Source organism: Phycodurus eques, chromosome 10 (genome assembly GCF_024500275.1).
Source record: "Phycodurus eques isolate BA_2022a chromosome 10, UOR_Pequ_1.1, whole genome shotgun sequence".
Lineage (NCBI taxonomy): Eukaryota > Metazoa > Chordata > Actinopteri > Syngnathiformes > Syngnathidae > Phycodurus > Phycodurus eques.
This window is the reverse complement of record NC_084534.1, coordinates 15,558,062-15,586,050: the sequence shown is the minus strand read 5'-3', so window position 1 is coordinate 15,586,050 and position 27,989 is coordinate 15,558,062. Positions and strand designations below refer to the sequence as shown.

Genomic DNA, 27,989 nt, shown 5'->3' with positions numbered 1-27,989 from the left:
TTCACCATCTTTCCTGTCATACCGTGTTGCGTGTTTTTGTTTGCACACATAGGACAAAAGTCCTGTTTTTGTTTTATTCCTTATTTAAAAAAACAAACAAACAAACAAAAACCACACCATCCAAGCAACATGTTTTTCCTCATGTTTTTGAGATTGTAGGGTGAAAGCTGCAGCTGAATGGGTGGCAACAATGGGAAAATGAAATGCCAGTATTTTGAGGGTAATAGCCCGTCAGCAACAACAACTATGAACTAGTTCGTTTTTGGACCGCTGAATTTAGTTCAAAATTTGGATGTAAGAAATAAACTACTTCATTTTTGGAACGATAAACTAAACTTAGAACTAGTTAATGTAGGAAATGAACTTTGCCCAACTCTGAACCTGTATTATTTCACATCACAAAAATCGCAATGTCCTTTTTTTCCAATATTGTGCAGGCCTACTCCAAATTGTCCTTAGGTGTGAATGTGAGCGTGAATGGTTGTTTGTCTATGTGCCCTGCGATTGGCTGGTGACCCTAGTGAGGATCAGCGGTACATCGAAGGGATGGATGGATGTTGCAGCAAGTGATACAGTACAATGTAAAGATTTATTTTTTTTCTTGAAGTATAGTGTAATGCCAAAAGACATTATCAGCCACACTGTATTTGTTGTTTTGTTTTGACTGGAATTCTTTGGTCGGATCATCGAGGTTCCCAGTGGGAAATTACCTAATTCCCAGTAGTCTGAGCTGCAGAATATGTGACCAAATATGGTTCCGTGTCCTCTAAAATAAATATTAGAAACTGCTTTCATTATGATGCAGTTCTATATAAATGCAAAGTACTGCCACAAGAATAAACATTTTGCTTAATTTAGGCAAGAAAAATATATTTAAAAGGTTAAATCGCTGATACAACTTCAGAATATAATAAAATAGGTTGGCGTTTGCATGTTCTTCCAGTGATTCTGTCGTTTTTTGCAGCTAGTCCGTCTTCCTCCCACATTCCAAAAACATGCATGTTAGGGTCATTGAATACTCTAAATTGTCCTTACGTTTAAATGTGAGTGGGAATGGTTGTTTGTCTATATTTGTCTATCTGTGACCTGTGATTGGCTGGGGTCTAGCCCGGGATGTACCCGCGCCTCTCGCCCAAACTCAGCTGGGCACACGTGCAACCCTAATCAGGATAAGCGGTATAGAAAATGGATGGATCGCACATGTGACGGATATTCTTGTACAACTACACTGCATGCGGATTTCAATGCAAGCCCAACAAATGAGATCACCTGTAGTTAACCAAAACATCCTCCTGACTCCATATATGGCCAGCCATTATAGAATGATATCATTATTGATCATCGACATGGCATGAGTCTGCTATGAACCACACTGAGCCCCCCGCTGCAAGCAGGGGGCACTTAGACCAAACATGCCTAGTCCACATCAGCACCTGACTGCAGCTCTGATCATACATCACGTCAGAGAACATGCTGCATTCTGCAGTATGCCCAAGAAGCCCTACTTCACCTCCCCGCTGCTGGAATGACTAATAATATGGTCGCACATGCAGACGGGGGGGGGGAATGGCGTCAAGGTCGTTCGAGGGTAACTTGAGAACAGCCACTGTGTGTTTTGGCCATTGGCGACCACTTTTGCAGAACCCCGTAATTAACGAGCATCAATGACGTCACCGTGCGTTGCAATGTGACAGCAGCTTCCATAATGACTGAGTTGCATGTCACAGTAACAATGCCAACAATCCACAATCACAGCCCATCGCTGACATCGCCTTCAACTTATCACGTGGAGCATGTATTTGAACATATAAGATTTCAACGTGGACGCAGCCATTAGGAAATGTTATTAAAAAGTTCCCAAACACATCTTAGTCATGTGAAATGACAAATTCAAGTTGTGCACAAGTTACTCGTCAACACGTCATGCATGCGAAGCACAGGAAACTAGACTGTACCTGGTAGCTCAGGATGCTGTCGGGTTCGTGGACGGGCATGCTGGTGGCCTTTGCGCTGACCTGGAGGAGGGAAAGGTGACACTTTCTCCGCCTTGGACCTTCGCGTTGAAGAGCAGGAGGTTAACACGAAAACAGTGGCGAGCTGGCCCCAGCAGCCGCTAACATGTCGCGTGTCAACATCACCCCCGAAGGAGGAAAACGATTTTGCACATCCTCTGACAGTGGGATGCTTTCCCGGCCGCGCTTTCCAGCTCCCCCTCCCTGCGCCCTCGTGCCTCGTCCTGGTCCTGCAGGCTGCTGGAGCAGGATGCAGCGAGTCGGCGCACGATCAGCCAATCACAGCTCGGGATGCAGAGAGCGCTTCAGCTTCGACCAATCGCAGCAAACGTATCGACATTTCAGCCAATGACAGAGTAGACAAATAGCCTAATGGCGTCTATTACAACCTCATAGATGTCCGTCAAGTCGATTTAATGTAAATCATAGTAAAATACTTGACTGTAGTATGGATCTTAAGTAATGGATTCTCATTCCAGGTGAGTATTTCAATCACAATAAATAGCATTATTCTTATTATTATTAATGTTTAATTAATCGATACAACAATTTTCTAAAGGGCTTATAGAAGTTGGAGTAGCCAGAGAAAACCAATAGAACACATGTTGATGATGATTATTATAAACATCCCCTGATATATAGTTTGCCAGGCATTTTAACGCAAAGTATGTTCATGTTACTTCCGGGATATATCATTAGCTTTACCTGCAGAATCTGATGATATCCATCCAGTACAAAGAGTTTCAGCAACACATCATCCTATCGTTATAAGATATAATAATATCATACTTACTGTGTGTAAGGCATGGTCAAATAGCTATTTCTTTAACAATAAATTTAGTTTAGTGGATGCTGTTTGCAGTGGTGTAGAATTGCATTCTATCATGTTGAGAGCTGTTTCCAATATGTTATTTGGGCCGAAATCTTAGAAACACCTCTCAGTATGATGACAAAAAATTGCTTAAGTTGGACTAAAATATACACTTGAGTAATTTAACCGAATGAATGAACATGAAATGAACGTGAATCCCATATTTTTAGCCTTGTATACCAATTGTTTCACAATACTATTTTAAAAACAATAATCAAACTGATGCAGACACTGAGGGCGTTAGTGCCACCATGCGGAAAGACTTGGAATTACACAAAGCAGCACATCACATTGAGCTCATGTGACGGTGTTTGACGGTGACGAGAAATATTGAGTTTGAATACGTCCTGTGCGTTATTAGACGATTAGACGGGATTTGTTGTCACAGATGATGATGACTTGACACTGAATCAGAGGATGATCGACTGAGCAGCTGTTAATTGCGAAGATGTTTCGCCCAGGCCTAACCGCCAGGGGACATCTTCAATCCGAAGACCCATGGTCCACTCCAGGTGATTGCGCAACAGTTTTTTTTTTTTTTTTTTTTCCCTCCTTGAAACGCCATTAACTCGTGACGGCATGTGGCGTGTTGCTAATAGTTGTTGTTTTTAATAGTGCATGTGTGAGGCATGCGTGCATGCACGCGTGTTGTGGTTGCCATGGTAAATGGAAACAGTGGGAGCATGCACGCGGTTGGTATGGTTACAGTCTGTGGGCGCAATGAGGGCAGCAGCATATGGGGTGACGTTTGTAAAGCGGCTCGCTCTGAAAATAAAAGCAACATTTTGTCACATTTAGTTTCAAACAGTGTTTAAACAAACTGGTGTGAATTTTCGAGAGTCACTTTTCTGCACATTTAGAACTATATTTGTCAACTCTACAGCTAAATTCAAATATTAGCTGTTGTACCTAAATCATAAATCTAAATGTTAAATGTAAACTTAAATATAAATATTAAATCAAAATGTAATGTACATATATAAATATCAATCTTAAATCTAACTGTTAAATATATATCTAAATCTAAATTTTAAATCTAAATGTTAAATGTAAATATTAAATATATCTGAATGTTAAATGTTAATTCTAAATAAATATATTTGTAAATGCTAAATCTAAATGTTAAATGTTGAATTTAAATTTTAAATTGTTAGCTGAATGTTAAATGCTAAATCTAAATGTTAAATCTAAATGTGAAATGTTTATCTAAATGTTAAATATATATCTAAATGTGAAGTACATTTGTAAATGTTAAATCTAAATGTTAAATATACATCTAAATGTTTAATGTTAAATCTATATCTAAATGTTGAATGTAAATGTTTAATGTATAGATAAATGTTAAATATAGCTATAAATTTGAAATATATATCGAAATATAAATGTAAAAGCTAAATGTTTCGGGTGGAACTAAATACTGAGCTAAAATGCAAATCCAAACTGCCGACAGGCGGAAGTACCAAAATAAAAGCTCAAGGTCAGACTGTGTCTATAGCCCCCCAAAAACAACATAAAAAGCATCTTATCTGGGGAAATGGACTCTTGGACACAGGTTATAGTTATAATAACTACATGAAATAACAAAGTCCATTTCCCCAGGTATACATACATACATATATATATGGGTGCTTTTTATATGACATTTAGATTTATCATTTATCGTTTACATATATATTTAGAATTTACATTTATATATATATTTAATATTTATATTTAGATATATATTTAACATTCAGATGTCATTTGTATTTAAATTTACATTTAAATTTATGATTTAGGTGCAACATTTAATATTTTGATTTAACAATAGAGTTGACAAATATAGCTCTACATGTGCAGAAAAGTGACTCTCCAAAATTCACACGAGTTTTTTTAAACACTGTTTGAAACTAAATGTGACAAAATGTTGCTGTTATTTTCATAGCAAGCCGCTTTACAAACGTCACCCCATTGCAGGAGGCCCACTGGATAAGTATTTCAATGTCAGACTCTGTGCTTCCACCACCATGCTGTTTGTGACCCCTTATTAAACTATTGTTTTTTTTTATATGTGTTCTTGTCACAAAGGCAAAAACTATTACACCATTAACCTTCCATTTAATTTGTCCTCATTTTTAAAGCAGATTTTTGGACCCAAAAACTCAACACTGCAGTTTTGAGCAGAGAAATCCTATATAAAAATGTCAGGTAAGAGTGACCGCACATGCATTCATTCATGACTAGTAATTACACATTTACACAATACGTATTTATGATTCACTACTCATGGATCCACCTATTGACAGATTATTTTGGAACCTATCCTCAGTCATTTGCTGAAAAAGTCACCTAAATGCTGTGTTTGTGCTCGGGCTGAAGCCCATTCTAATACAAAAGTATTGCTTTGGTGGCATTTTGTGGCATCTTGGTGCCAAGGAACTTTGTCGAAGAGAGTTGAGGAGCTTCAAGTAGTGCTCTGCCGCCATTTGTGGCATCTTTACCCCAAGCAACTACATTGAAGATGAGGAGCTTCATGTAGTGCTTTGCCACCATCTTTTGTCATCTTTTTTGCTTTCTTTTCACTCATCGTGGTGAGGCTCGGTTCCTATCCTCTGTGAATAGCCAGGGAACATTATGGTCCTTATTTTCTAAGATCCCAAAAAGCTGGTGCTAAATTGTATTCATAAACTCTAAAAGACTGCCGTGCTGTTGACAACGGGTGTACAAGTGGTGGCCGCCATATTTAAAAGAGTTTTGCACTTTATTCAGCTCTGATGGTTTCCACCATGGAACATTTTGTAGAGTACCATAAGTGCTGTTTGTGGAAGATAAACTACAAAGATAACATATTACCATTGTTGGGGAGTAACTAATTACATGCATTGAGATTATGTAATTTAATTACAAAATGTATGTAATTATAATCCATTACATTTCTGGGAGAAAATGTGTAATTAAATTACAGCTGCTTTTGGAAATTTCCATGATTACAATTTTAGTTACATTTGAAAAACAGCCGCAAACGCTCGAATTTTTTTTTTTTCCCCCCATATCAGATCCTCCTCCTAAAGGCGACACTTTTGATTGGCTCTCTCTAGTCATTTGCCATTCTGCTGTGGTCTCAAACATGACATATTTTTTTCCAAATATGACCTAAATGACAAATATGTGATCATTCCAAAATCTACCGTTTTAATGCATTTTTTGTTTGTTTGTTTTTCTTTTGAGGAAACATAAACATCAATGGTCCTATTAACGCCTTTTTTTCAAAATTAGGAGAAGTAATCAAAATATAATTAAATATAATTAGTTGTATTACTTTGTGAAAGTATTTGGAATAACTACACTACTATTGCATTTTCAACAGGGTAACTTGTAATTTAAACCAACATTTGCAAAATAATCTTCCCAACACTGGATTTTACTGAATTACAGACAATAAATCGACCGCTCCGATAATTTTTGAGAAGCCACTGACTGCATAAAAGTCATGTCCGTTAGATTTAACTCATCCCGAGTGTGGGTGTATGTACCCATCCTGCGTAATGGTGGGCACAACACACTTGCAAAACTGCCCTGGGAGAGGCCAGCACCATTTGTCACAGTGCGCTGAAATGACCCGGATGCATCAAAATGCAGAGTTAAAAGGAGTTTTGTCACAGGTGGTAGGACAAGATGATTGTGACTAACTGGCTCCAAGTCAGTCGGGTTGAGCATAATCATTATCATAAGAGCCAAAAGTGCATTGCTCAACAAATGATATGTCAAGGATCATTTTTATTCGTGACATTTTAAAAATGTTTACATGCAGAAACATTCTCAGCTCCTCTTCTCACCTTGAAGAGGTGCTAAAAATGCTAAATCAGCCATCTCAATTTGCCTCTGGTTTGATCAATCAAATTCCACTTATTATTTGCAAAAACTCCTCCCAGAACACACAAAATAAACAATCCTGGTTTTATCTGGTTAATAGATCAGCTTCTACATGTGTTTGCGTGAGAAATCAAGTTTACGCCTATTTTTGCAGGTGCAAACCTTTCATTAATCAAACACGAACTTTTGACCTTTTGTTCCAGACGTGGAAGCAGAAGAGGTTGCGGCACGTCGTAGCCTTCCATCTACCAAGCTGGACAAGTTGAAAGGAGCTAAAGCCTTGGTAGAGAAAGCCATCAAGGTCATTAGGCAAAATTAATGAATGCACAGTATGACCTGCGTGCATACTATAATGTACTGTATACAAACCACGCATATCCATGGGTGTGTATTTTACTCCTGTTGGTTTCAGGAGCAAAAAGTGTTCTCAGTGCAGGGGCGCTATCCTGTGATTCGTGCCGGCCTACGGGCCAGAGGGTGGGTGGAACGTTATTTGCCGAACGCAAGCCATGGATCGTCTCACCGCCAGAGTGATAAGGACAACGATGAAGATGATGGCAGCACTGGAACAGATAATTGTGCTGAGATAAAAGGTCAGTTTAATCACTTATTTCAATAAAAAAAAACAGTGTTCTATGGTTGCTGGCTCACTGATTCAGCTGTTGAACCTACATACAATGTAAACCCACTCCATCCATTTATTTTTTATACTGCTTCTTCTGAGTAGGGTTTGATAACCCTTTCTAAATTATACACATAGAATTCCCTTCTTTCCTGATAAAATTTCAGAGAGAGGGGATAATGGCAAGGAAGACGACCTTGACAACATGTATGACTTCATGGTAAGAGCACGTTCACATGGACCACCCAAAACGCCTCCCCTTAACTGTCTTTACAGTTCATTTTGTCAAGGAAACAGAATTTAAATTTTATGTACAAGGTCTACTAATATAAGTGTACTAGTGGTAGATGTCAACATAATATCTTAATATTTCTTTGAACTAAATTAAGGGGCGTCTACTCCAAAGTCCAGACCAGGGGCCTTTTTTATTGGCCTGCAGCATATTCTAATAAAATAATTCAACACAGCCCACATCAGAGGGTTACCCCTAAAAAGTAAATATTGACTGTTAAAGAATATCACACTATTTTCTAATTATAAACATATTTTATATCAAACCTGAACATTACAAATGATCACACTATTTTTTTGCGTTTTTAAGCACACGCACACAAAAAAAAAAACAGTATGACGGAATGGACTTCTTTTTTGAAGGGTCTCTATTTCTCTAAATATAAGTAACTTGCAAGGGCTGGGCAGTCTATATTGTTATCCATATTATATTATTTTAATTATCATTATTTATCCGTGGGAAATGTATTTCACTTTTCTTTTTCTGTTTGCAGTCTCGTCTGGTTCGAAATGAAAGGACTTGTTTCTATTGGAGCTCACGTTACGATTCCATCTACTGTCGCTCGTTGCGACAGGACCAAGTGACCAATCACTATGCCAAAACTGGAAACTTTACCACCAAGGTCTCCCCTTTAATTATATAAATAATACACTTGAAGACATGTGCGATGCATAAGTTTTGGTAGAGGAGTGGCAGTGACAGTATTTTGTGTTGCTGTTTAAGGTGGGTCTCTGTGTGAACCTGCGTAACCTTAGGTGGTACGACACTGCAGATCCTGACACCTTCTTTCCGAGATGTTACAGGCTTGGGGCTGAGGATGAGAGACATGCATTCATAGGTCTGCTCTGCGCTGCTACCACAATGTCTGGCACAATCAGGCTTCGCTTTTATACAGTATCAACATTATCTTGTGCTCTTGTTCTGTGTGGGGGGGGAAAAAAGAGGACTTCAGAAGGACAGCGTGCAGCAGTCTGCTAAAGCACGTGGTCGAGACGAACATGATGACAAAAGAACCGACAAAGAATGAGCAGGGGAAAGCCGAAAGCTTTGTCGCTCTCGGTAAAGTGTGCGGCTGAATGCTAAATTTAATATGCAGAATGTGTCCGCTTCCACTATTGCTAATGTTGTTTCTCCACACAGTGAGTGCAGGAGTGATCAATACAGCCTTGCAAAAGTGTCAGGAGTATCTGAGTGTCTTAGCACACAGCGACATTGATGTGACTGCGAAAACGCTGCCTTTCGTGGAGGAAAATCAGTGGAATCACTTTCTGCAAAAGTACTACTCAGTTGTGCAGTGAGTACATTTTAAGACAGCTTCGTGGGCTCACCACATTTAACCACCACTCTTAGTTAAGGCCTGGGATTTTGCAACATGCTTGAATATACAGGAACAGGTTCTTATTGTGTTTCTGACTTTAATGATATGACCGGATAATCTCTTCACACATTGTCTGAACATTAGGTACACCCGCTCAATCTATTAACCGATGCAAGAGCTGTGCGAGTTTGACACTGTATACACTGATGATGTTTTTCTATAAGAAGTAGATGGGAGCACCAACCATTTAGGTAGGCTACATAAAAGGAAAACAGCAGAACCTTTTCATAGTGTCCTTTTTTGTTTGTTTTCACTTTATTCCCCACATACAAATCACATCAGTACAAATAATTTGGTCTTTGATGTGCCTTCCCACCTATGAAGTGTGAAATTGAACAACCAAGTACATCTTTTGTAAGCTGCCTATTTCTAAAAATATGTCATAAGTGTGTCTTAATTCTGTATTTTGCAGGATTGAGATGTAACAGTGCAGCTCATTTAAAGTGTTTTTATGTCATTTGTCCAAATTTTGTTGCACTTAACCGGGGTCTGGTCGTGGGGGCAACAGCTTAAGAAGGGAAGCCCAGACTTCCTTCTCCGCAGCCACTTCGTCCAGCACTTCCGAGGGAACCCGTGACGTTCCGAGGCCAGCCGAGAGGCATAGTCTCTCCAGTGTGTCCTTGGTCTTTCCCGGGGCCTCCTCCCGGTGGGGCATGCCCTGAACAACTCACTATGGAGGCGTTCAGGGGCCCTCCTAACCAGATGCCCGAGCCATCTCATCTGGCTTCTCCCTCTCGATGCGGAGGAGCAGCGGCCATAGTCTGAGCCCCTCCCGGATGACGGTGCGTCTCACCCTATTAGGGAGAGACCGCACACCCCACATAGCAACTCATTTCAGCTGCTTGTATCTATGATCTTGTTCTTTCAGTCAAGACCCACAAATCTGACCATAGCTGAGGGTGAGAACGTAGATCGACATGTTGATAGAGAGCTTTGCATTGTGGCATGCCTCAGCTCCCTCTTCGCCACGACAGACCGATGCAGAGTCCGAGCCACTGCAGACGCTGCACCGATCCGCCTGTCGATCTCCTGTTCCATTCTTCCCTTACTTGTGAACACGACTACTTGAATTCCTCCACTTGGGGCAGGATTTCCTCCCCAACCTGGAGCGGGCACTCCACCTTCTTCTGACTGAAGACCATAACCTCAGATTCTGAGGCGCTCATTCTCATCCCAACCGCTTCACACACTGCTACAGCAGTATCAAAAACAAAAATTACAGCTATGCAGTCATGTCATGTCATACAGCCAATTGTTGCGAGACAGAATTCAGGGGGGACAATATTTTTTTAGCCAAAGGCCAATGAAAAATGGCATATATGACACAATGCTGTTTATTTGGCAGCGAGTGGCTGAGGGATGCATCATCACAGCTAGGAGATCTGTGTTTGAATCTTCATTGGAACATCATCTGTCTGGAATTTTTATGTTCTCCCACATGCTTGCTGAGATTTTCTCCCTGCACTCAGGCTTCCTCCCACATTCCAAAACCATGCATGGTTAATCAAACACACTAAATTGTGCATAGATGTGAATGTGAGTGTCAATGGTTGTTTGTGTTGTTTATGCCCTAAGTCAAATGTAATTGGCTCCAGATACCTGTGATGCTTATGATGACAAGCAGTATAGAAAATGGATGGATTGATGGATTTAGACTTTGTAAATTAACTACTATTTTAGTATATGAAAATGTAACAAGCATTCATCCCAACAAGCGCCGTCTGCCCCCACATCGCGTTGAGCACTGCCTGCCTCAGCAAAAATATTGCAGACATCTCAGTATGATGAAGTGCAGTTTGACATTGTAAACTAAAACCAAAATAATAATCATGTTAAATTCAAAAAATATTATTGTAAAGGCAGAATTATGATACAGCTGTTGTGTTCGATCTCAATAGATTGTGTAGCTGTACAGAGCATTGGTATACTAGATTTTTTATACTGATTTAATTTAATTTTGTGTGTAGCAAAGGTGCATCAATCAGAAGTAGTGCTGATTTTGTGGGCCGCTGCCAGGCCATGTTGGCCCAACTGAAAGAAGTCTGTCCTCAGATGGACATTGATGGAGTCAATAACATCTGGATTATCAAACCAGGCGCAATGTCAAGAGGAAGAGGTGAGGCTTTTGTCCCCTCTCCATATTAAGTTATACATGTTTTTTTTTTTTTAATGACAAATATACAGTATTCACGTACACTGTATATTTATACAATACACAGTATCCCCATGGTCCTAATAATCTAGTGATCTCATTGAATCTGAATCTATTTAATCTTTTCTTTTACATGGCTCAATGCAGGTATTGTTTGCATGAATCGCTTGGATCAGATTTTAGCATTGGTGGACTCAGACAGAAACATGGCGAAGGATAGTAAGTGGGTGGTTCAGAAGTACCTGGAGCAACCTATGTTGATCAATGGAACCAAGTTCGACCTGCGTCAGTGGTTTCTGGTCACTGACTGGAACCCTCTGACCGTCTGGTTCTACAGAGAGTGCTACCTGAGGTTCTCCACTCAGCCCTACTCCACAAAAAAACTTCATAGGTTAGGCAATGCACAAAAAAATTACCTTACATTTCATCGCTGTCTGGTGGAAACCTCCTATGTCCAAATTTGGTCAATTTCATAATCCTTCAAAAATTGACTATTGATCAGTCCACATGCGGGGGTGTGACATTTTTAAAAACTACTTATGTATCTAAAGTGTTGTAAATACCTTGCTCTCTTTAAACAATTTTTTAATATTAAAACACCATAAACAGGCAGTTGTTTTAATTTCCTGAAAAATAATGGATTTGAAGATGTGAGGATTCCGCCTGACAACAGTGATTTGTATATGTGCGTCATTCCAGATCTGGAGGATGATTTAGGCATCAACATTTTTCTTAAAAGCTGACCATTTACTTTACTTTTTTTGGTGAGGTTTTCAAGAAAGGTAATAGGTAATAAACAATCATAATTTGATTCGTCCCGCTTAACCATCAACAGTACAGTTTTTATGTGATATTTTGTTGTCATATTTTGCCGTGTTTGGTGTAAGGCTGTTACAGATACTCAGGACCATGAATAAATCCTTTATAACTAAAGACAGTTAAATTTTATATGAATACTAATTGGCGGCACGGTGAAGACTAGTTAGAACGTCTGCCTCACAGTTCTGAGGACCGGGGTTCAATTCCCAGCCCCGCCTGTGTGGAGTTTGCATATTCTCCACGTCATTTTCAACATATAATCAATTGAATACACCAGAAAGACAAGATATTTAATGTTCAAACTGATGAGTGTTTTTTTGTGTGTGCAAATATTCTCTAATTGTAAGTGTAATTTTTTTTTTTTTTTTTTACATTTTTAATGGTGAGTGTACGGAGCCCCTAAAAAGACATGGGGGGTACCGTGTTTCTCATTATAATGAGAAACTTTCGGATTTGAATGAGAAACGTCTAACTGTATGTCTACCTGTGAGTGGTATCTTATTTACACACACACACACACACACTAGCAAATATGGCTTAGCTATTCTATAGCCTATACTGCTATATTTTCGTGTGATGAAAGTTTACATTTATACTCACCTTATCTTCTTTTAGTTGGTCGATGACACTATCAGGTATATTCCTTGTTTTGAGGAAAGAGCAAGTCCTCTTCTGTTGCCATTCTCTCAGCTGACATGCGCAAGAAGCAAGTTGTAAATAAGCGACTGTACGGCTACCCCAACGCAGGAAGCTACCGCTAGTGGGTAAATAAGCTAGCACTCACAGGTAGACGTTTCTCATTCAAATGAGAATCTTTCTCGTTTGAATGAGAAAGTTTCTCATTGTAACGAGAAGGTTTCGCACTACAATGAGAAGGTTTCTCGTTTGAATGAGAAACAAGTTTCTCCCCCCCATGTCCATTTAGGGGCTCCATATGAGTGTCATGATTAGCTATAAAAGGAGCATTCCTGAAATGCTCCGTTAAAAAGGAATGGGGGGGGGGGGTGTAACCATTTTGGAAACAACTGCATCAGCAAATAGTCCAACAGTTTAAGAACACTTTCTCAACATACGTACAATTGCAAGGAATTTAGGGATTTCACCATACGTCACAAATTTCTTAACGATTTACGTTAATTTCTGGACAAGCAAATTTGGGCTGATTTGTGACACAAAAAGGGGCATAAAATCTTTTATACTTATCCTGTTCTTACAAAACACGGCTCATTGTATTTGTGTGTCGCACCCCTATCCAATGATATTGTCTACTTTTGTATACAGATGTTTTGAAAATTTTAGGGGGTGCTCAAGAGCTATTTGGTATTCTAAATAGTTAGGAATCACTTTTACTACAGCTACATTTTGTTTCATGACAGCTATATTTTACACAACAAGGGCATGTTTCTGCATTTTGAGCACAGATTGTTTGGAATTTCATGGTGAGGAGGGAAAGAAACTGACCTCCAATTCTGGAATGACCAAGTAATAAGGATTAAAGTGTTGTTTTAAATGAACACTCACAGTCATTGTGTCGCTCAGCTCAGTCCATCTGTGCAACAACGCCATCCAGAAGCACTTCCAGCCATCACATGAGCGCCACCCAGGCGTGCCCAGGGACAACATGTGGTCCAGCTCCGACTTCAAGGCTTTTCTGCAGCAGCAGGGCCGTGAGGCGCAGTGGGAGACCGTGGTGGTCCCGGGCATGCAGCAAGCTGTGGTCCATGTCTTGCAGACAGCCCAGGACAATGTGGAGCACCGCAAGGCAACCTTTGAGTTATACGGTGCCGATTTCATGTTGGGAAATGATTTGAGGCCTTGGCTTCTTGAAGTCAACGCCAGTCCCACCATGGCCTGCACCAGCGTGGTGACGGCACGCCTCTGCCCCGCTGTGCAACTGGACACACTGAGGGTGGTGCTGGACAAACGAAACAACCCCTACGCCTGTACAGGAGGCTTCCGCTTGATCTACAAACAGGTGAATAAAACATCACGCTTACAAGGCGTAAAGGAAATGTGATGCAATAATAAAACAGTAAACACAATATATAACATTTGGTACACCTGCTCAGTCTGAGATTCATACAAGATGTGTATCAAAAAAAAGACAAGAGTAGCTGCCTTTTCAAAGATGCCTAGTTCTATATGAATTTTTATCTTACACTACTCACAAAAAGTTAGGGATATTCAGCTTTTGGGTGAAATTTCAGCATGAACCTATTTCTACAACCTTTACAATTTCATTTTCAGGACATTGAATCGATCACAACTAGGCTGTTCTGGTTGTCTTAGAAGACATTTCCCATCTCATCCGAGCAGGTTACATCAGTTCATGCGCATAGGGCAGCTCTAGCCTGAGTGTTGGTGTCGAAACCCAGCTCTGAAACCCCTGAGTTAAGGCATGCACCAAAACCATAAATAGCGTTGATCTTTTGGGATGCTCTGTCTTTAAGATACATTCAACACAGGCGTCCGCCCACCAACATCAATTGTTTGGTTGTGATTACGTTTTCTCAATTCCACACCAACACTCAGGCTGGAGCTGTCCTATCTAACCTATGTGCACAAACTGTTGAAGTCTGAAACTTCTTTTGAAGAAAACCAAAACAGTCCAGTTGCGTTCAAGTCAATGCCCTGAGAAAGGATGTGTCTAACTGTTCAGGGATTCAGTACTTTTTCGACTCAAAAAAAAGTTAAGGATATTCGACTTTTCTGTTAAATTTGAGGATGACCGTAAAATGCACTACAACCTTTACAAGTGAACTTAATTTGACCTTCTCTAATGCACATCACCAACTTTTTTGAAGTGTTAGTACTTTGTGCACAACTTGCCAGTCTCAAAAAAGGAGCTGAATTCACAACAGGTTCAATTAGAATTGGTATTTAAACAGTCCTCTTCATCATGCTGTTCACATTGACGTCATCAGCCCAATAGTACCTTGGCATTATGAAGTACATAGAGTATCTTCAGCAAGTTGCAACAGAGATACAGTGTGACCAGAAAAAGTCACAGAAAGGCATAGAATTTGATGTCCTTGGAAATTTCATGGATCAAAAACGTGCATTTTTGCCTTTCGGCAGCTTGATAGAACAGCAAGCTGTGCAAAAAGTACTAAAAAGCTGAATAGTTGGACGTGCATTAAACCTATTAGAGAAGGTCAAATTAACATCCCTGAGTTTTTGTGAGTTGTGTACGTATTGGATACATCAAATGCAGAACGGCCAAGTGTAACTTATGTTTGGGTCAATGAGCATACCTTGTGTGCATTCCTTCGTGTTTTGCTTTCTCACCCTCTCAGCCTGCAGTTGAAACCCCACAGTTTATTGGTTTGAATCTGATAGTGGAAGGAAACCACATCAAGAAACCTAAATCTACAAAGCGCAGAAAAAGGGTTGGCTCTACTAAACCTCACTTGACCCAGTCCGCACAAATACACTTTTCTTCCGAGGATAGTGACGTAATGAGTAAACATCAAGCGGAGTCATGCGAGAAGACACAAGAGCGTAGGTCTTCTCCAGAGAAGAGGCAGAAGACACCGTCTCCACGGAGGGAACGACAGGAAAGAGCAGTGGTTCACGATGCCAGTTTGGTGTCAGAACAACATGTGGTGGAGGACCACACTCGACCCAGGAGGAGACCCCAATGTTCGGGTGGGAGACGCGGTGGCAGTGGAGCCCCACTTCCCCAAAGGAGCATCTCCTTTTCCCACACCCCCAAGCCTCACAATGCTTCACGTGTATGTAAATCTACAATTAAACCAAGCCATGGAGTGTACCTGTGGAGATCCTTCCTTCCCAGGACTTTTTCCGAGCCTTGTAACAGGCCCTCGACACGAGTCACTTCTTTCAGTCAGGAACAGCTCCCCTTGCTGCGGCTCACAAGCATGCAGCCAGGCAATCGAAGACCTTCTACGGACACCTTTCAAATTGAGTCTAGTTATAGATTCCACAAACAGCGTTACATGCAAACTATGTCCAGATATAAATGACAATGTACAGCAATTTTCTTTCCCTTGAAATTTGATCAAAATGATACCATTCCGCCTTCATTCATACGAGACCATTAAATACATATGGACACTCTGATTAGGAATGCAAATAAAATCTAATAAGGTCCATTAAGAAAAAGTGCTTTTACACTGATAAGAATACTCAGTTTTGATTGAGCCTTTCAGAGAGTTATTACTTTTCATAGAATATCACAGAATAACATGTGAATGCAACTCAGTACTGCACTACATATCTTAATAAGGTGAAACATATTTGGGAAGCATCTGTGTGTTTTGTTGTTGTTGTTGTTGAAAGACAGTTGTGTGTTGTATTGGGGGTATTAAGTCATTGCTTCAATTTTTATGATATTATTATATAATAATAACATTGTGTGTGAGATGTTTGAGCGTATTGCTGCCACGCAAAAAAAATAAAAAAACATAACGTGGTACGTTTCATGTTCTAACATGAAACATCACGTTATAACGTGATAGTGAACCTTTTTTTTGTGTGTGTGTGGCAGCAATACGCTTCCGTAGTTTGAGGCTATGGGTTGAGGAAAAGTTATTGCACTCTTTGAAATTGGCAAACAAAATGTAGGTGTTCTATCTCACCACCAGGGAGCGCTACATTCTTAGAAAAATGTAGGAAAGAAAATTATTCACAAAAACGTTATTGCACAACACTGCAGAGTAATCGTTAAAGAGAAAGTCAGTTATCAAATTGTTGCAAAATTGTCAAAGTATGGAACATTCAGCTAAAAATAAAATCTAAAATAAACGTCTTATGAATGATTAATATGAGCATGTCTTAAAATAAAATAAAAAAATAAATAAAATACAAATATATATATATATATATAAACCTAAAATTCAATAAATTACTCAATACTGACACCAGGGGGGAACTAATAAGCCTTTGTTGTCAAATATCAAACTACGCAAAATTAAAATCAGCACGAAAGAAGGCGACCTCTGTTATGAGTGGACGATGGGAAATCCCCTGTGTTGGGAGGGAAATGGTGACGTTAACTGCAGCATGGCAAGCCGTTTGAGCATTTATTCGACATCGTACTAGTGCGCTGAATGCTCCATATACAAGTACGCTAATTGTCTTCAATAAGGCAATTTAGCGCACTAGTATAACTACATGTTACTATAGTGTGGCAAAACTGCACTAGTTGCCAACTGCAGTTAGTACTACTCTTGGAATAAAATACATAAAATTGTACTTAACATCAAGCGCTTCACTAGTAGTATCCGCAGATGTCAACTAGTTCAGTTTGCCTCACTAGTAACATGCAGTAGCTCTACTAGTACTACTTCTAAACAATCAGGCAAAGACCACACACTTAAATATCAAATGTTTTGAGCTGTGTTATCAGTGACCTTCAGTGTGGAAAGCAATTTGAGCATTTCTATATCTTACTAGTATGCTGAATTGTCCATGTACAGTGGGGCAAAAAAGCATTTAGTCAGCCACCAATTGTGCAAGTTTTCCCACTTAGAAATATGAGAAAGGCCTGTAATTTTAATCATAGGTATACCTCATCTATGAGACACAAAATGAGAAAAACAAATCCAGAAAATCACATTGTCTGATTTTTAAATAATGTATTAGCAAATTATGGTGGAAAATAAGTATTTGGTCAATAACAAAATTTCATCTTAATACTTTGTAATGTACCCTTTGTTGGCAATGACAGAGGTCAGACGTTTTCTGTAAGTCTTCACAAGGTTTTCACACACTGTTGCTGGTATTTTGGCCCATTCCTCCACGCAGAGCTCCTCTAGAGCAGTGATGTTTTGGGGCTGTCACTGGGCAACACAGACTTTCAACTCCCTCCAAACATTTTCTATGGGGTTGAGATCTGGAGACTGGCTAGGCCACTCCAGGACTTTGAAATGCTTCTTATGGAGCCACTCCTTTGTTACCCGGGCGGTGTGTTTGTGATCATTGTCATGCTGAAAGACTCAGCCATGTTTTATCTTCAATGCCCTTGCTGATGGAATGAGGTTTTCACTCAAAATCTCACGATACATGGCCCCATTCATTCTTTCCTTTACACGGATCAGTCGTCCTGGTCCCTTTGCAGAAAAACAGCCCCAAAGGTGGGGGCCCCAAAGGTGGAGGTTTCCACCTCCATGCTTCACAGTAGGTATGGTGTTCTTTGGATGCAACTCAGCATTCTTTCTCCTCCAAACACGAAAAGTTGAGTTTTTACCAAAAAGTTTCAATTTTGGTTTCATCTGACCATATGACATTCTCCCAATCCTCTTCTGCATCATCCAAATGCTCTCCAGCAAACTTCAGACGGGCCTGGACATGTACTGGCTTAAGCAGGGGGACACATCTGGCACTGCAGGATTTTGAGTCCCTGGCGGCGTAGTGTGTTACTGATCTTGCGTGAAACCCCAGATCGAGGGAGATTATCAGTGGTCTTGTATGTCTTCCATTTTCTAATGATTGCCCCCACCGTTGATTTCTTCACACCAAGCTGCTTACCTATTGCACATTCAGTCTTCCCAGCCTGGTGCAGGTCTACAATTTTGTTTCTGGTGTCCTTTGACACCTCTTTTGTCTTGGCTATAGTGGAGTTTGGAGTGGGACTTTTATACTGATAACGAGTTCAAACAGGTGCCATTAATACAGGTAACGAGTGGAGGACAGAGGAGCCTCTTAAAGAAGAAGTTGCATGTCTGTGAGAGCCAGAAATCTTGCTTGTTTGTAGGTGACTAAATACTTATTTTCCACCATAATTTGCTAATAAATTCTTTAAAAATCAGACTGATTTTCTGTATTTTTTTCCTAATTTTGTCTCATAGGTGAGGTATAACTATGATGAAACTTGCAAGCCTCTCATCCTTTTAAGTGGGAGAACTTGCACAATTGCTGGCTGACTAAATAGTTTTTTTTTTTACCCCATTGTACGATATACTTTGTCCTCACTACACACGAAAAAAATGCTGGGTCAAACCTGTAACTCAACTCTTGGTTCAGCATAGTCGGTTTGGTCAATTTCAACCAACATTGGATAAAAATTAGGACAGAATATTAAGGCATCTGTTGGGTAAAAGATGCCCAGCTATTGATATAAGATAATGGTTCTGAGATTGATCATTGGGTTACAGGTACACAACCATTGGTTTGAGAAAACCCGCCTTCTTGAAGTTACCTTTTTTTGTTTGATTGGACATTTTTGTTTGATGGCACTTATTTCATTCAGCTGCGACTTGGAGCCACCTGACTGCTTCCTACTGTATATGGTGAAGTGGAACAGTAAATGCAATAGTCTAGTTTCTCCATCCTTTACATTAATATAAGACAATAAGTTATTTGTGGAAAAGGTCAATGTGAATGGCTGGCAACCAATTCAGGGTATACCCCGCCTCCAGCGCCCCCTCGACCCAAGTGAGGATAAGCGGTTCAGAATATGGATGGAGATGGAGTACGCCCTTTGTCCTCACTAGTAAGATGATTCAGTACAGTAGTAAAATGACTGTCTTACTCGTGATGTACGAAACATCTGGTGCTTCACTTGTAGTACTAGTAGTGCACATATGCTAACTAGTGCAGTTTTGCCCCACTGGTAGCAATTATAGTAGTTCTACTAGTGTGATGAATTGTCTTCCAAGTGAGGAAAAGAGCATACTAGTACAAAGACTAGGGTGCACTAGTAGAACAACTCTTACAAGTCATGTTTTTCCACTACTTGTATGACATTTCTACGCACTAGTAGAATGACTGTTACTAGTGAGGCAAAACTGCACTAATTGTGAACTGTGTTACTACTAGTGACATTGTAAATGCATCTCATGTACTATAGTTGAATCATTTTACAAATACACTGATTTGTCTACCTACTGTGCACAAAGAGTTTACTAGTACATGGACAATACAGTGCACTAATAGGATCTTGAATAAATGCTCCTGCTGCTTTGCATACCGCAGGTCATTGACATCACAGCTCCAAACATTTGATTGAATAGCCTATGTGGTCGTTTCCATTTCCAGAGTGTTGAAGAGTGGGGGGAGGAATGCACATGGGCAAGAGCTGAAGATGTGATGGTCTCAAAACAACGGGTTTGATTTGTTTTGTTTCAATCCTTCTTGTTCTTGTGCCTATTGCCAATAGTGTTAGCCATTACAGGGCGCTTCAGTCACAAGAAGACACGAGGCCTTTGCTGCAATTTACGAGCGCACGTCTATTTGCGGCCGCAGATGGTTTATGAGGAGGAGATCCGGCCTGTGAATGCACGGTTACATAAGCGTCCCTCTGTAACATGAACGTGCTGGACCTGCTGCACCAGCCACACCAGAATTGCATCCCTATGCCGCTCTTACAACGTTGAGTCAAAGACATTTTCCACAGGAAAAAAAAATACTTTATTAATACACTTATATAATGTATATCAACATTTATAGACAAAATATGTACAAACAGCAATCATCTTTCACGTAGGTCCCAAAATATAAAATCTCAAGTACCTCTCTCTATTAGAAAACTAGTTCTCTGGTAAAACGTCTACATTCACTTCCCTTCCCCTCACTCGCCAACGTTCTGGGATTCATATGAATTAGAGAATAAACATCTGAGAGTTCTCAGTTGTTCACAAGTAAAAAGGCAACAGCAAGAACAAACACCAGGTTTGACTTGAGCAGAAACAGATGTTGAGACCAGGTCCAGCACTGTGCTACAGTATGTACATACTCTGAGTATGCCACACTCACACTCCTTTCTTCTAGCTCTGTGGACAAGAGTGCGTGAACAGGTATCAAAAGTAGAAATGTACAAGAAGTCTATCCACAATAATTACATTAAAATCCATATCAACTGTGAATGAATGACTTCGCATTCAGTGCGGTCATCACGGTGTCGAGACTTATTAAGCGATAATGGTGGCGGAGGTGGTGACAGACAATAGGCACCAAACTTTGGGTGAACTCGTTCAACATTTGGTGCGACAGTTTTCGCGTACAAAAAAAAATAATTAAAAATGGCATGTCTCTAGCACAAAAGCTACAAGTGAAATGCGCCAGTGTTGTCAGGGTTTTTGACTCGGAACAGCAGCGTCTGAAACATGTCTTTCTTTACATTCAACCAAGTGTGTGTGTGTGTGTGTGTGTGTGTGTGTGTGTGTGTGTGTGTGTGCGAGAAGGGCAGGCCCATTTGCACTTAACATTCAACCATTTTCGTCATCCACACGTGGATGGATACGACCATTTCTCCACCAGTCTCTCGTCTTCTTGTTTGCCACATGAATTCCAGGATGAGAAGCAAAGTAGAGAAATGACTTGCTGGACTACAGGACGGCTCAATCATGTTCTCCTTCCTAATGAGTCAACTCAGTGACCATGTTCTCTTAGTCTTTGGTTTCCAGGTTGAGGGGGGGTACCTGCTTTAGTGCCTGTAGGAGAGCCGGGGAGTCCATGGGCGTCTGAGATATGGCTGGAGCTGGTGAGCCTCCCCTGGGAGACATTACCATCTGTGGTGGTCTCTCGCTGGGCATGGCGGTGGCGGAGCCGCCCATGCCGGGGTACAGCATGGGAATGGCACCCGGGTACCAGCATTTCTCCAGCATAGGCAGGTAGGTGGCGGCAGAGGGGGGGATGAGGTAGAAGGGCATGCAGAGGGGGTGCGGGGGTGGAGGCGGATGGTTGGGGGAGACGCTCATGTAGCTACCGTAACCACTGGAAGAGGACGAGGCTGAGGATTCTCCACCCGAGAGCATCTCGTCCTCCGACGACTCGGCTCGGGCCCGTTTGTGCCTCGGCTCGTCGTCCTCCTGCTTGATGTGGGAGCTCTGCCTCTCCGCCGTGCTCCGCTTCATCAGCTTGCCCTCCTGGCTGTAGTAGTCGGGATGCGTCTGCGGGCCACCGCACTCGATTTTCTCCAGCTCTCCTCCGTAGCCGCTATCTGTATCAGTGTCACTGCCGCTCTGCTCGCCACTAGGCGAAGCGTGCGCCCGCTGGATTACCGGCACCCTCCCGTAGCCCTCGCTGGGTTTAGGGGGTAAGCTGGTGGTTGTCTCCTTGTGGGTTTGGTGCTGGCTATATGCGGGGATTTCCTCGGGAGGGGGGCTAATGGGAGAGAGGGGTCGCTTTGGACTTTGGAGCACGTCAGCGGCCAACTTGTGAAGGTGGTTGATGACGTGGGATGGCGCAAAGTCACCGTCGCTCTCACGACTGGCCAGATACTGAAGAATCTCTTTGGCGCACATGTGGAAACCAGATCGGAACATCTCCTCGGACTTCTCTTGGTTGACAATAGGTTGCTCTATAAACACAGCGAGAAGCCATGTTTGTTATACAGTCTCCAAATGGACATTCAGTTAGACCAGTGAGTGAAGTATGGTACGTATATCACTAATGGCATGTCCGTTCTCTCTAGTGGTACGCGAAAGAATCACTGAATTCAATAACGTTACAATGGTTTAAAGATTTGATTTTCCAATATTTAAGTTCAGTATTCAGAGGCTCCCGGGTAGCAGCATTTCTCCAGCATAGGCTCTTCAGAGCCACACATTTAGATGTTTTGTATATATTTTAAAGGTATGCGCTGTTCTGCTGTAGTGAGTTGCTAATGGTGTGCGCATCCTGTGATATGTAGATAAGGTTGCTGCCTAATGCCCTAAGGCAGTGATCCTCAAAGTGTGGTACGAGCACCACTAGTGGTACACTGGCAGCCTCTTGTGGTACGCGAAAAAAATAATAACAATAACACTGCCCAAGTGCAGTAGTATTTAACTTTCAAGTTCAATACATTTAGGAGCTGTTTGTTTTTTGTTTTGTTTTTTAAAATGTTCCTATATTTAAGCACAGTGTTAATGTTCAAACTGCATTATGTAGCAGTGGCCTGCAATAATATTAAATATAATTTTTAGGAATGAAGCCTTGAATTGGTTGAAAACGTAGGCCTACTATGCTACGATTTTAATGTTGCTCATTATAGTGGTACTGCAAGAGCTAAGTGTTTTTTTCATTTTTTAGGTAGTACCGCAGTAAAAAGTTAGAGAACCACTGCCCTAAGGTGTTTAACAAACATTGCCATAATGTTTTAAACAGTGTTTTTGCAGTACAATTCTGGTGGACTGCAGGGTCCAAAGATAGGTTTAAGCCTCTAAAGGGCACCATTAAAATACTTGGAAATGCTCAAGTTTAATGCCAGAAAAAATATTGAAGTACATGAGAAGCTTCCCCTCCCCCCCCCCCCCCCCCCCACTTTTAGCAACTACTTGAAGTTATTTTTATTAGTAGTAGTAGTAGTAGTAGCAGCAGCAATAGTGCATTTGGAAAATATAAAACCAATCTATTTGAGTGCTGTATATTTTTCCAATTACCTTTCTTCCTTGATTGGTTGGGAGAACCCGTAAGTAACCAATATGGTTCCCAATAAAGGGCGACATGTGACTTTTGATGATTTTTAGGAAAAGGAAAAAAAAAAAAAAGTTTCACATTTTTACACATGAATGCAAATATTACCAAACATTTCCGCACATTTACTGGTTAGTTAACATGAATTCAAATGCAGCTTACTTACCAATATGCATGCCACTCTGCAGGGCAAGGATTTTCTGCTGCTGCTGCTCCATGAGAGTGCTGAGCGTCTTCACATGCTTGAGTGTGAGCTCCAAAACCACAGCCTTCTCCAAATGGCCCAAAGTCTGCAGCAAACACCACGACACGCCACTATTGTCAGCACATTCTTGCAAACATGTTTCATATTAGATGACACGCCCCCACCGTCTGGCGGAGAGGTGACGCTGATCCACATGAAATCATTTGGGAGTTAAAATAGAAGGACCATTCTTTGGTGCGCATAATGAATGCAGACACACGCTGTTCAGCCAATGTAATGGCGATGCCGGCCCACGAGATGGCGCGTTAACAGAATGAATCCCATTAAAGATTATAAGGAGAAAAAAAAGTAGAAAAAAAAAAAAACAACAAAAAAAAAAGAAAACTTACCGTAAGTTTTAGGTGCTCCGGCAACAAATCTTTCAACTGAGCAATGCACTCGTTTATCCGATCACGTCTCTTTTTCTCGATGAGTCTGTGGGGCAGCTTGTAGGTCTCCTGGGAGGAGAAAAAGTCACAAAAGTCAGCGGCTTGTTCCTCCTCTCTGAAGGTTTACGGGCAGTTATGTCATAGCAAGTATTAAGTCAAGCCTTTATTGCACTACAGTACACGACGGCTGCCAGGCCCGTTTCTCCCACGCCCTTCAAAGTAACGCTACGTACTTATTTGTGTACTATTAAAAAAAGAAAAACAAAAATTAAAATCAAATAAAACTTACCTTGCTCTCCTCTCCTCTCTTCATCCCTCGCCTGGGTTTATACGCATACATAGGGAAATCCATGCTGCAGAAACAAACGAATATATATTTATAGACATGTACTTCAGGTTGCATGGCAGTTAAACACGTTGTACTTACCCGTGCATATCTGCTAGATCAGTCTTGGACAGAGGAGGACGTTGTGCGCTGGGGATTCGCTCCATTTTCTTGACGCTTTTTTTTTCGGGGGGGGGGGGGGGGCGGTGGGGGGGGGGCAATAAAGCGTGTACAAAATGTGCAACCGATTTGAAATTTTAAAAATAAAAAAGTTACGCAGCAAGTTGCCCCTAAAAAAATCCCGTCAAGTCAAACATTCAAAGGTGACAATTTCGCCCCCCGCCCAAGCGTCGCGATGTGTCTTGGGGGTCATCCACGCCGTCTGGGCAGCAGAAGCGAGTTGCGGCCGAGGGATCCACGCGAGAAATAAACTCGATCCCCTTGTCCGCTCAGCCTGACCCAGCTCCGTCACATGAGGCTCACGTGTCAAGCGGCGTTGTCTTCTCGGCACAAGCCCCGCCCGCTCGCCACGGTGAAGGCGCCTAAGTGGGCGCCAGGCGCATGACGTCAAGAGTGGGCGGGGCGAAGCCGATCCCGTGTATCACCATGCTGAAGTGGAGCGAAACAAGGCAGGGACAATCACGACGACCAAAACGTGCGGGCGGGCGGCGCACCCGTGCGTGGTCCACATTTTGTGACGGATTTGGACACGGCAGCCACATACAAACACTTTGTCACTTGACAGGAAAACACAAAATATTTATCGATTTTCTAAATAACGAATGTTTAGTCGAAACTGACAGGTCGTTAACCTCCCAATTCCTCCTCTTCCCTTAAACGCACCATCATCGGATCACGATCAAAATGGAAGCGCTCACACCTCCCGTGCAGTCACGTGCAGGCGTGCGTGGACGAGTGTGTTTGTGTTGTCATGAGTCGGTGCGTGCGTGCCGCCTGTCACGTTGGTCTCCTCATGGCACACGGAGAGCCTGCTGAGCCGGCTGAGCACATTCAGCCTCAGCACACGGCGGCACCTGCCTTCAGGCTCCAGCACATCTTTGACCCGCACACCACCCCAGCCCTCCTAAAAAGCAGGTGGCCGTTATGATCATGCATGTGCACACATATGAAAAGCTCTGTCATAGGTAGGGAACTATTATACAACGCGCATTAAATTGTTGTCACGTTTTATCACCACTTCGGCAGCCACTATGCACTATTGCAACATGAACTATACGAACCAAAAAAGGAGGCACATCTGCACAATCGATGTACTGTACATCCAATACAAAAATATCACGTAATTAATCTTCGTTTTAAAGGACACGGTTATTACTAGTATATAGTAATCTACCTATGTGGAAGATTGTGTTGGTATAGGACTGCAATGCATCATTCGGAGAGCTGTTTTTGTTGCCTTAAATTGCTCTTTAAAAAATAGAAACCACTCAAAGTATGGTGCAGTGCAGTTCTGTGGATTACATTCTGGATCAGATGACTATTAACTGGCTCATTATAAACCCATAAATTATAAGAATCTTTCATAATAATGTTGGATTCCTGACTCCTTTCAGAATCAGTAATATGTCATACTAAACCTACTACAAAATACTCTAATATATACCTATCCATACCCTGTATATAATGCAATATATAAAATACTGTACAATTATATATTGTACATATTATAATATGAAAATACATAATACTGTTAATAAACAAATATACATACAGTTGGATGATAAAGTATGGGAACCCTTTGAAATTACCCAGATTTACACATTTTGGTCACAAAATGTGATCCGATATTCATCTAAGTCACAACATTAGACAAACACTTCTTCTTAAACTAAATATCCTCAAACAGTTATGTTTTTATTGGACAGACCGTGAACATACATATTCACAGTGCAGGGTGGTAAAAAATATGTGAACCTCTTGGATAATGAGTCCTCCCTTCCAAGAGCGATGAGTCCAGTCAAAGTAATGAGATCGGAGGTGTTGGCGAAACACAGTAGTTTTTGAGTATTATATTTCAAAGAAGCATTGACCAATGTGAACCATGCCACGCACAAAAGAGCTCGCAGAAGACCTATAATTCTTAACTTGCACGAAGCTGGAAAGGTTCACGTGAATATCTATAAAAGCCTTGATTTTGATCAGTCCACGGTCAGACCGATTGTCTCTAAATGGAGAAAGTTCAGCACTTTTGTTACTATCCATAGGAGTGGCTGGCCTATGAAGATGACAGCAAGAGCACAGCGCAGAATGCTCGATGAGGTGGGGGGGGGGAAGTCCCAGAGTGTCAGCTAAAGACTTACAGAATTCTCTGGTATATGCCGACATCGCTGTTGACAAATGCACGATAAGAAGAACATCAAACAAGAATGAATGGAGGACACCACTCAGCAAGCCACTGCTGTCAAAAAACACATTGCTACAGGCATGACATTTGCAAAAGAGGCCCAGGTTGTTCCATAGTTCTACTGGTGCAAAGTTGAGTTGTTTGAAAGGAACACACAATGCTATGTGCGGAGAAAAGAAAAAGACAACACACCACCATCAAAACCTCATCTTGACTGTGAAGTATGGTGGAAGGGACCTCGTGCTTTGGAACTGCTTCACTGTCTCGGGGCTTGGACGCATTGTTTATCGACACAAAAATGAATTCCCAAGTTTATCAAGACATTTTGCAGGAGAACCGAAGGCCATCTGTCTGCCCATTGAAGTTTCACAAAAGGTGGGTGATGGAAGAGGACAAGGACACAAAGAACAGAAATCAACAACTGAATGGTTTCAACAGAAGAAGTACACCTTCTGGAGTGGCCCCGTGATGCTCAACCTGGCTGAGATGCTGTGGCATGACCTCGAGAGAGCAATTCATGCCCGACATCCCAATAATATTGATGAACTTTGTAAAGAGGAATGGTCTAAAATTCTGCCAGGTCTTACCTGCAACCACAGGAAACGTTTAGTTGAGGTTATGACTGCCAAATGAGCGACGACCAGTTATTCAATACAAAGGTTACATTTCAATTTACACCCTGCACTGTGACGTTTACATGTTGTGTTCAGTAAAAGCATGGTTACATTATTGTTTGTGTGGAAAATTGTGTCACATTTGTTAAATCATTTTTTCCCCCATTGTTGTGACGTGGATGAAGATCAAATCCAATTTTACACACACACACCGTCACTTATTTTAAATCAGTTTTTATTTGTGGTGGTTACGCAATCTGCCCAAGAAGGCCAATCTACAGTACAGACACTTTCCCAAAAATGTTGATATCATGATAAGGTTAATTTATTTCCATAATTCCATTCATAAAGTTAAACTTTCATAGATTATAGATTCAGGGCCCACAATTTAAACAATTTGAAGTATTTATTTTTACATTATTTGGGCTTCCAGCTCATAAAACCCACAAAATCAGGAATTCAAAAAATTTGAATACTGTGAAGAAATCACCATTTACGTCTCAGTTATGGTAGGAAAAAAAGGAGAAAGAAATTAGAGTCACATTAAATCAATCAAAATATGAAACCTTCAAAAAGATATGTTAATCTTCAATACTTTGTTAGGAATGCCTTTGCTTTAATCATTGCCTCGATGCGCCGTGGCATTGAGGTAATCAGCCTGTGGCATTGCCTGGGAGTTATGGAAGGCCAGAT

At 41.2% G+C, this 27,989-nt stretch overlaps 3 protein-coding genes across 8 annotated transcripts in view; 1 reads left to right on the top strand and 2 right to left on the bottom strand.

Annotated features, from left to right (window-relative positions):
* slc4a8 (solute carrier family 4 member 8) overlaps positions 1–2,236 on the bottom strand; it is a 37,710-nt gene extending 35,474 nt beyond the window's left edge. For all 4 annotated transcript variants that reach the window (XM_061686823.1, XM_061686824.1, XM_061686825.1 and 1 more), the window contains exon 1: positions 1,956–2,236. In XM_061686823.1, coding sequence (XP_061542807.1) covers positions 1,956–1,994 — 39 coding nt within the window. In that variant the 5' untranslated portion in view covers positions 1,995–2,236. The remainder of the gene's footprint in view (positions 1–1,955) is intronic.
* Positions 2,237–2,414: 178 nt separating this feature from the next.
* On the top strand, positions 2,415–15,986 carry LOC133408724 (tubulin monoglycylase TTLL3-like). 3 transcript variants are annotated; one of them, XM_061687894.1, is made up of 14 exons: positions 2,415–2,491; positions 3,245–3,395; positions 5,004–5,070; positions 6,939–7,036; positions 7,148–7,328; positions 7,525–7,577; positions 8,143–8,271; positions 8,373–8,487; positions 8,592–8,708; positions 8,790–8,943; positions 10,995–11,143; positions 11,327–11,570; positions 13,538–13,973; positions 15,295–15,986. In XM_061687894.1, exons 3-14 carry the CDS (start codon positions 5,064–5,066, stop codon positions 15,982–15,984), a joined length of 2,373 nt encoding a protein of 790 aa, XP_061543878.1. In that variant the 5' UTR covers positions 2,415–2,491; positions 3,245–3,395; positions 5,004–5,063; the 3' UTR covers positions 15,985–15,986. The 3 variants fall into 3 exon arrangements, with proteins under 3 accessions (XP_061543878.1, XP_061543879.1, XP_061543876.1); XM_061687895.1 differs by lacking the exon at positions 2,415–2,491 and having other exon boundaries at positions 3,191–3,395; positions 5,007–5,070; XM_061687892.1 differs by lacking the exon at positions 2,415–2,491 and having other exon boundaries at positions 3,191–3,395.
* A 4,359-nt stretch (positions 15,987–20,345) lies between these two features.
* On the bottom strand, positions 20,346–24,822 carry LOC133409135 (class E basic helix-loop-helix protein 40-like). Its single transcript, XM_061688741.1, has 5 exons — positions 24,420–24,822; positions 24,282–24,345; positions 23,954–24,061; positions 23,526–23,649; positions 20,346–22,262 (listed from the first exon to the last, which is right to left on the bottom strand). The coding sequence occupies exons 1-5, from the start codon at positions 24,482–24,484 to the stop codon at positions 21,349–21,351; spliced, it is 1,275 nt and encodes a 424-aa protein (XP_061544725.1). The 5' UTR covers positions 24,485–24,822; the 3' UTR covers positions 20,346–21,348.
* Positions 24,823–27,989: the final 3,167 nt, after the last annotated feature.

Excerpts from the sequence above, each read along its gene's own strand:
- LOC133408724 (XM_061687894.1), top strand. Across the intron at positions 7,329-7,524 it reads TAATTGTGCTGAGATAAAAG|AGAGAGGGGATAATGGCAAG; the intron begins GTCAGTTTAATC and ends ATAAAATTTCAG. Across the intron at positions 8,488-8,591 it reads TGAGAGACATGCATTCATAG|AGGACTTCAGAAGGACAGCG; the intron begins GTCTGCTCTGCG and ends GGGGGAAAAAAG.
- LOC133409135 (XM_061688741.1), bottom strand. The coding sequence starts at position 24,484 with ATGGAGCGAATCCCCAGCGCACAACGTCCTCCTCTGTCCAAGACTGAT. Across the intron at positions 24,062-24,281 it reads AGAGAGGAGAGGAGAGCAAG|GAGACCTACAAGCTGCCCCA; the intron begins GTAAGTTTTATT and ends TTCTCCTCCCAG. Across the intron at positions 23,650-23,953 it reads CGGAGCACCTAAAACTTACG|ACTTTGGGCCATTTGGAGAA; the intron begins GTAAGTTTTCTT and ends TGTTTGCTGCAG.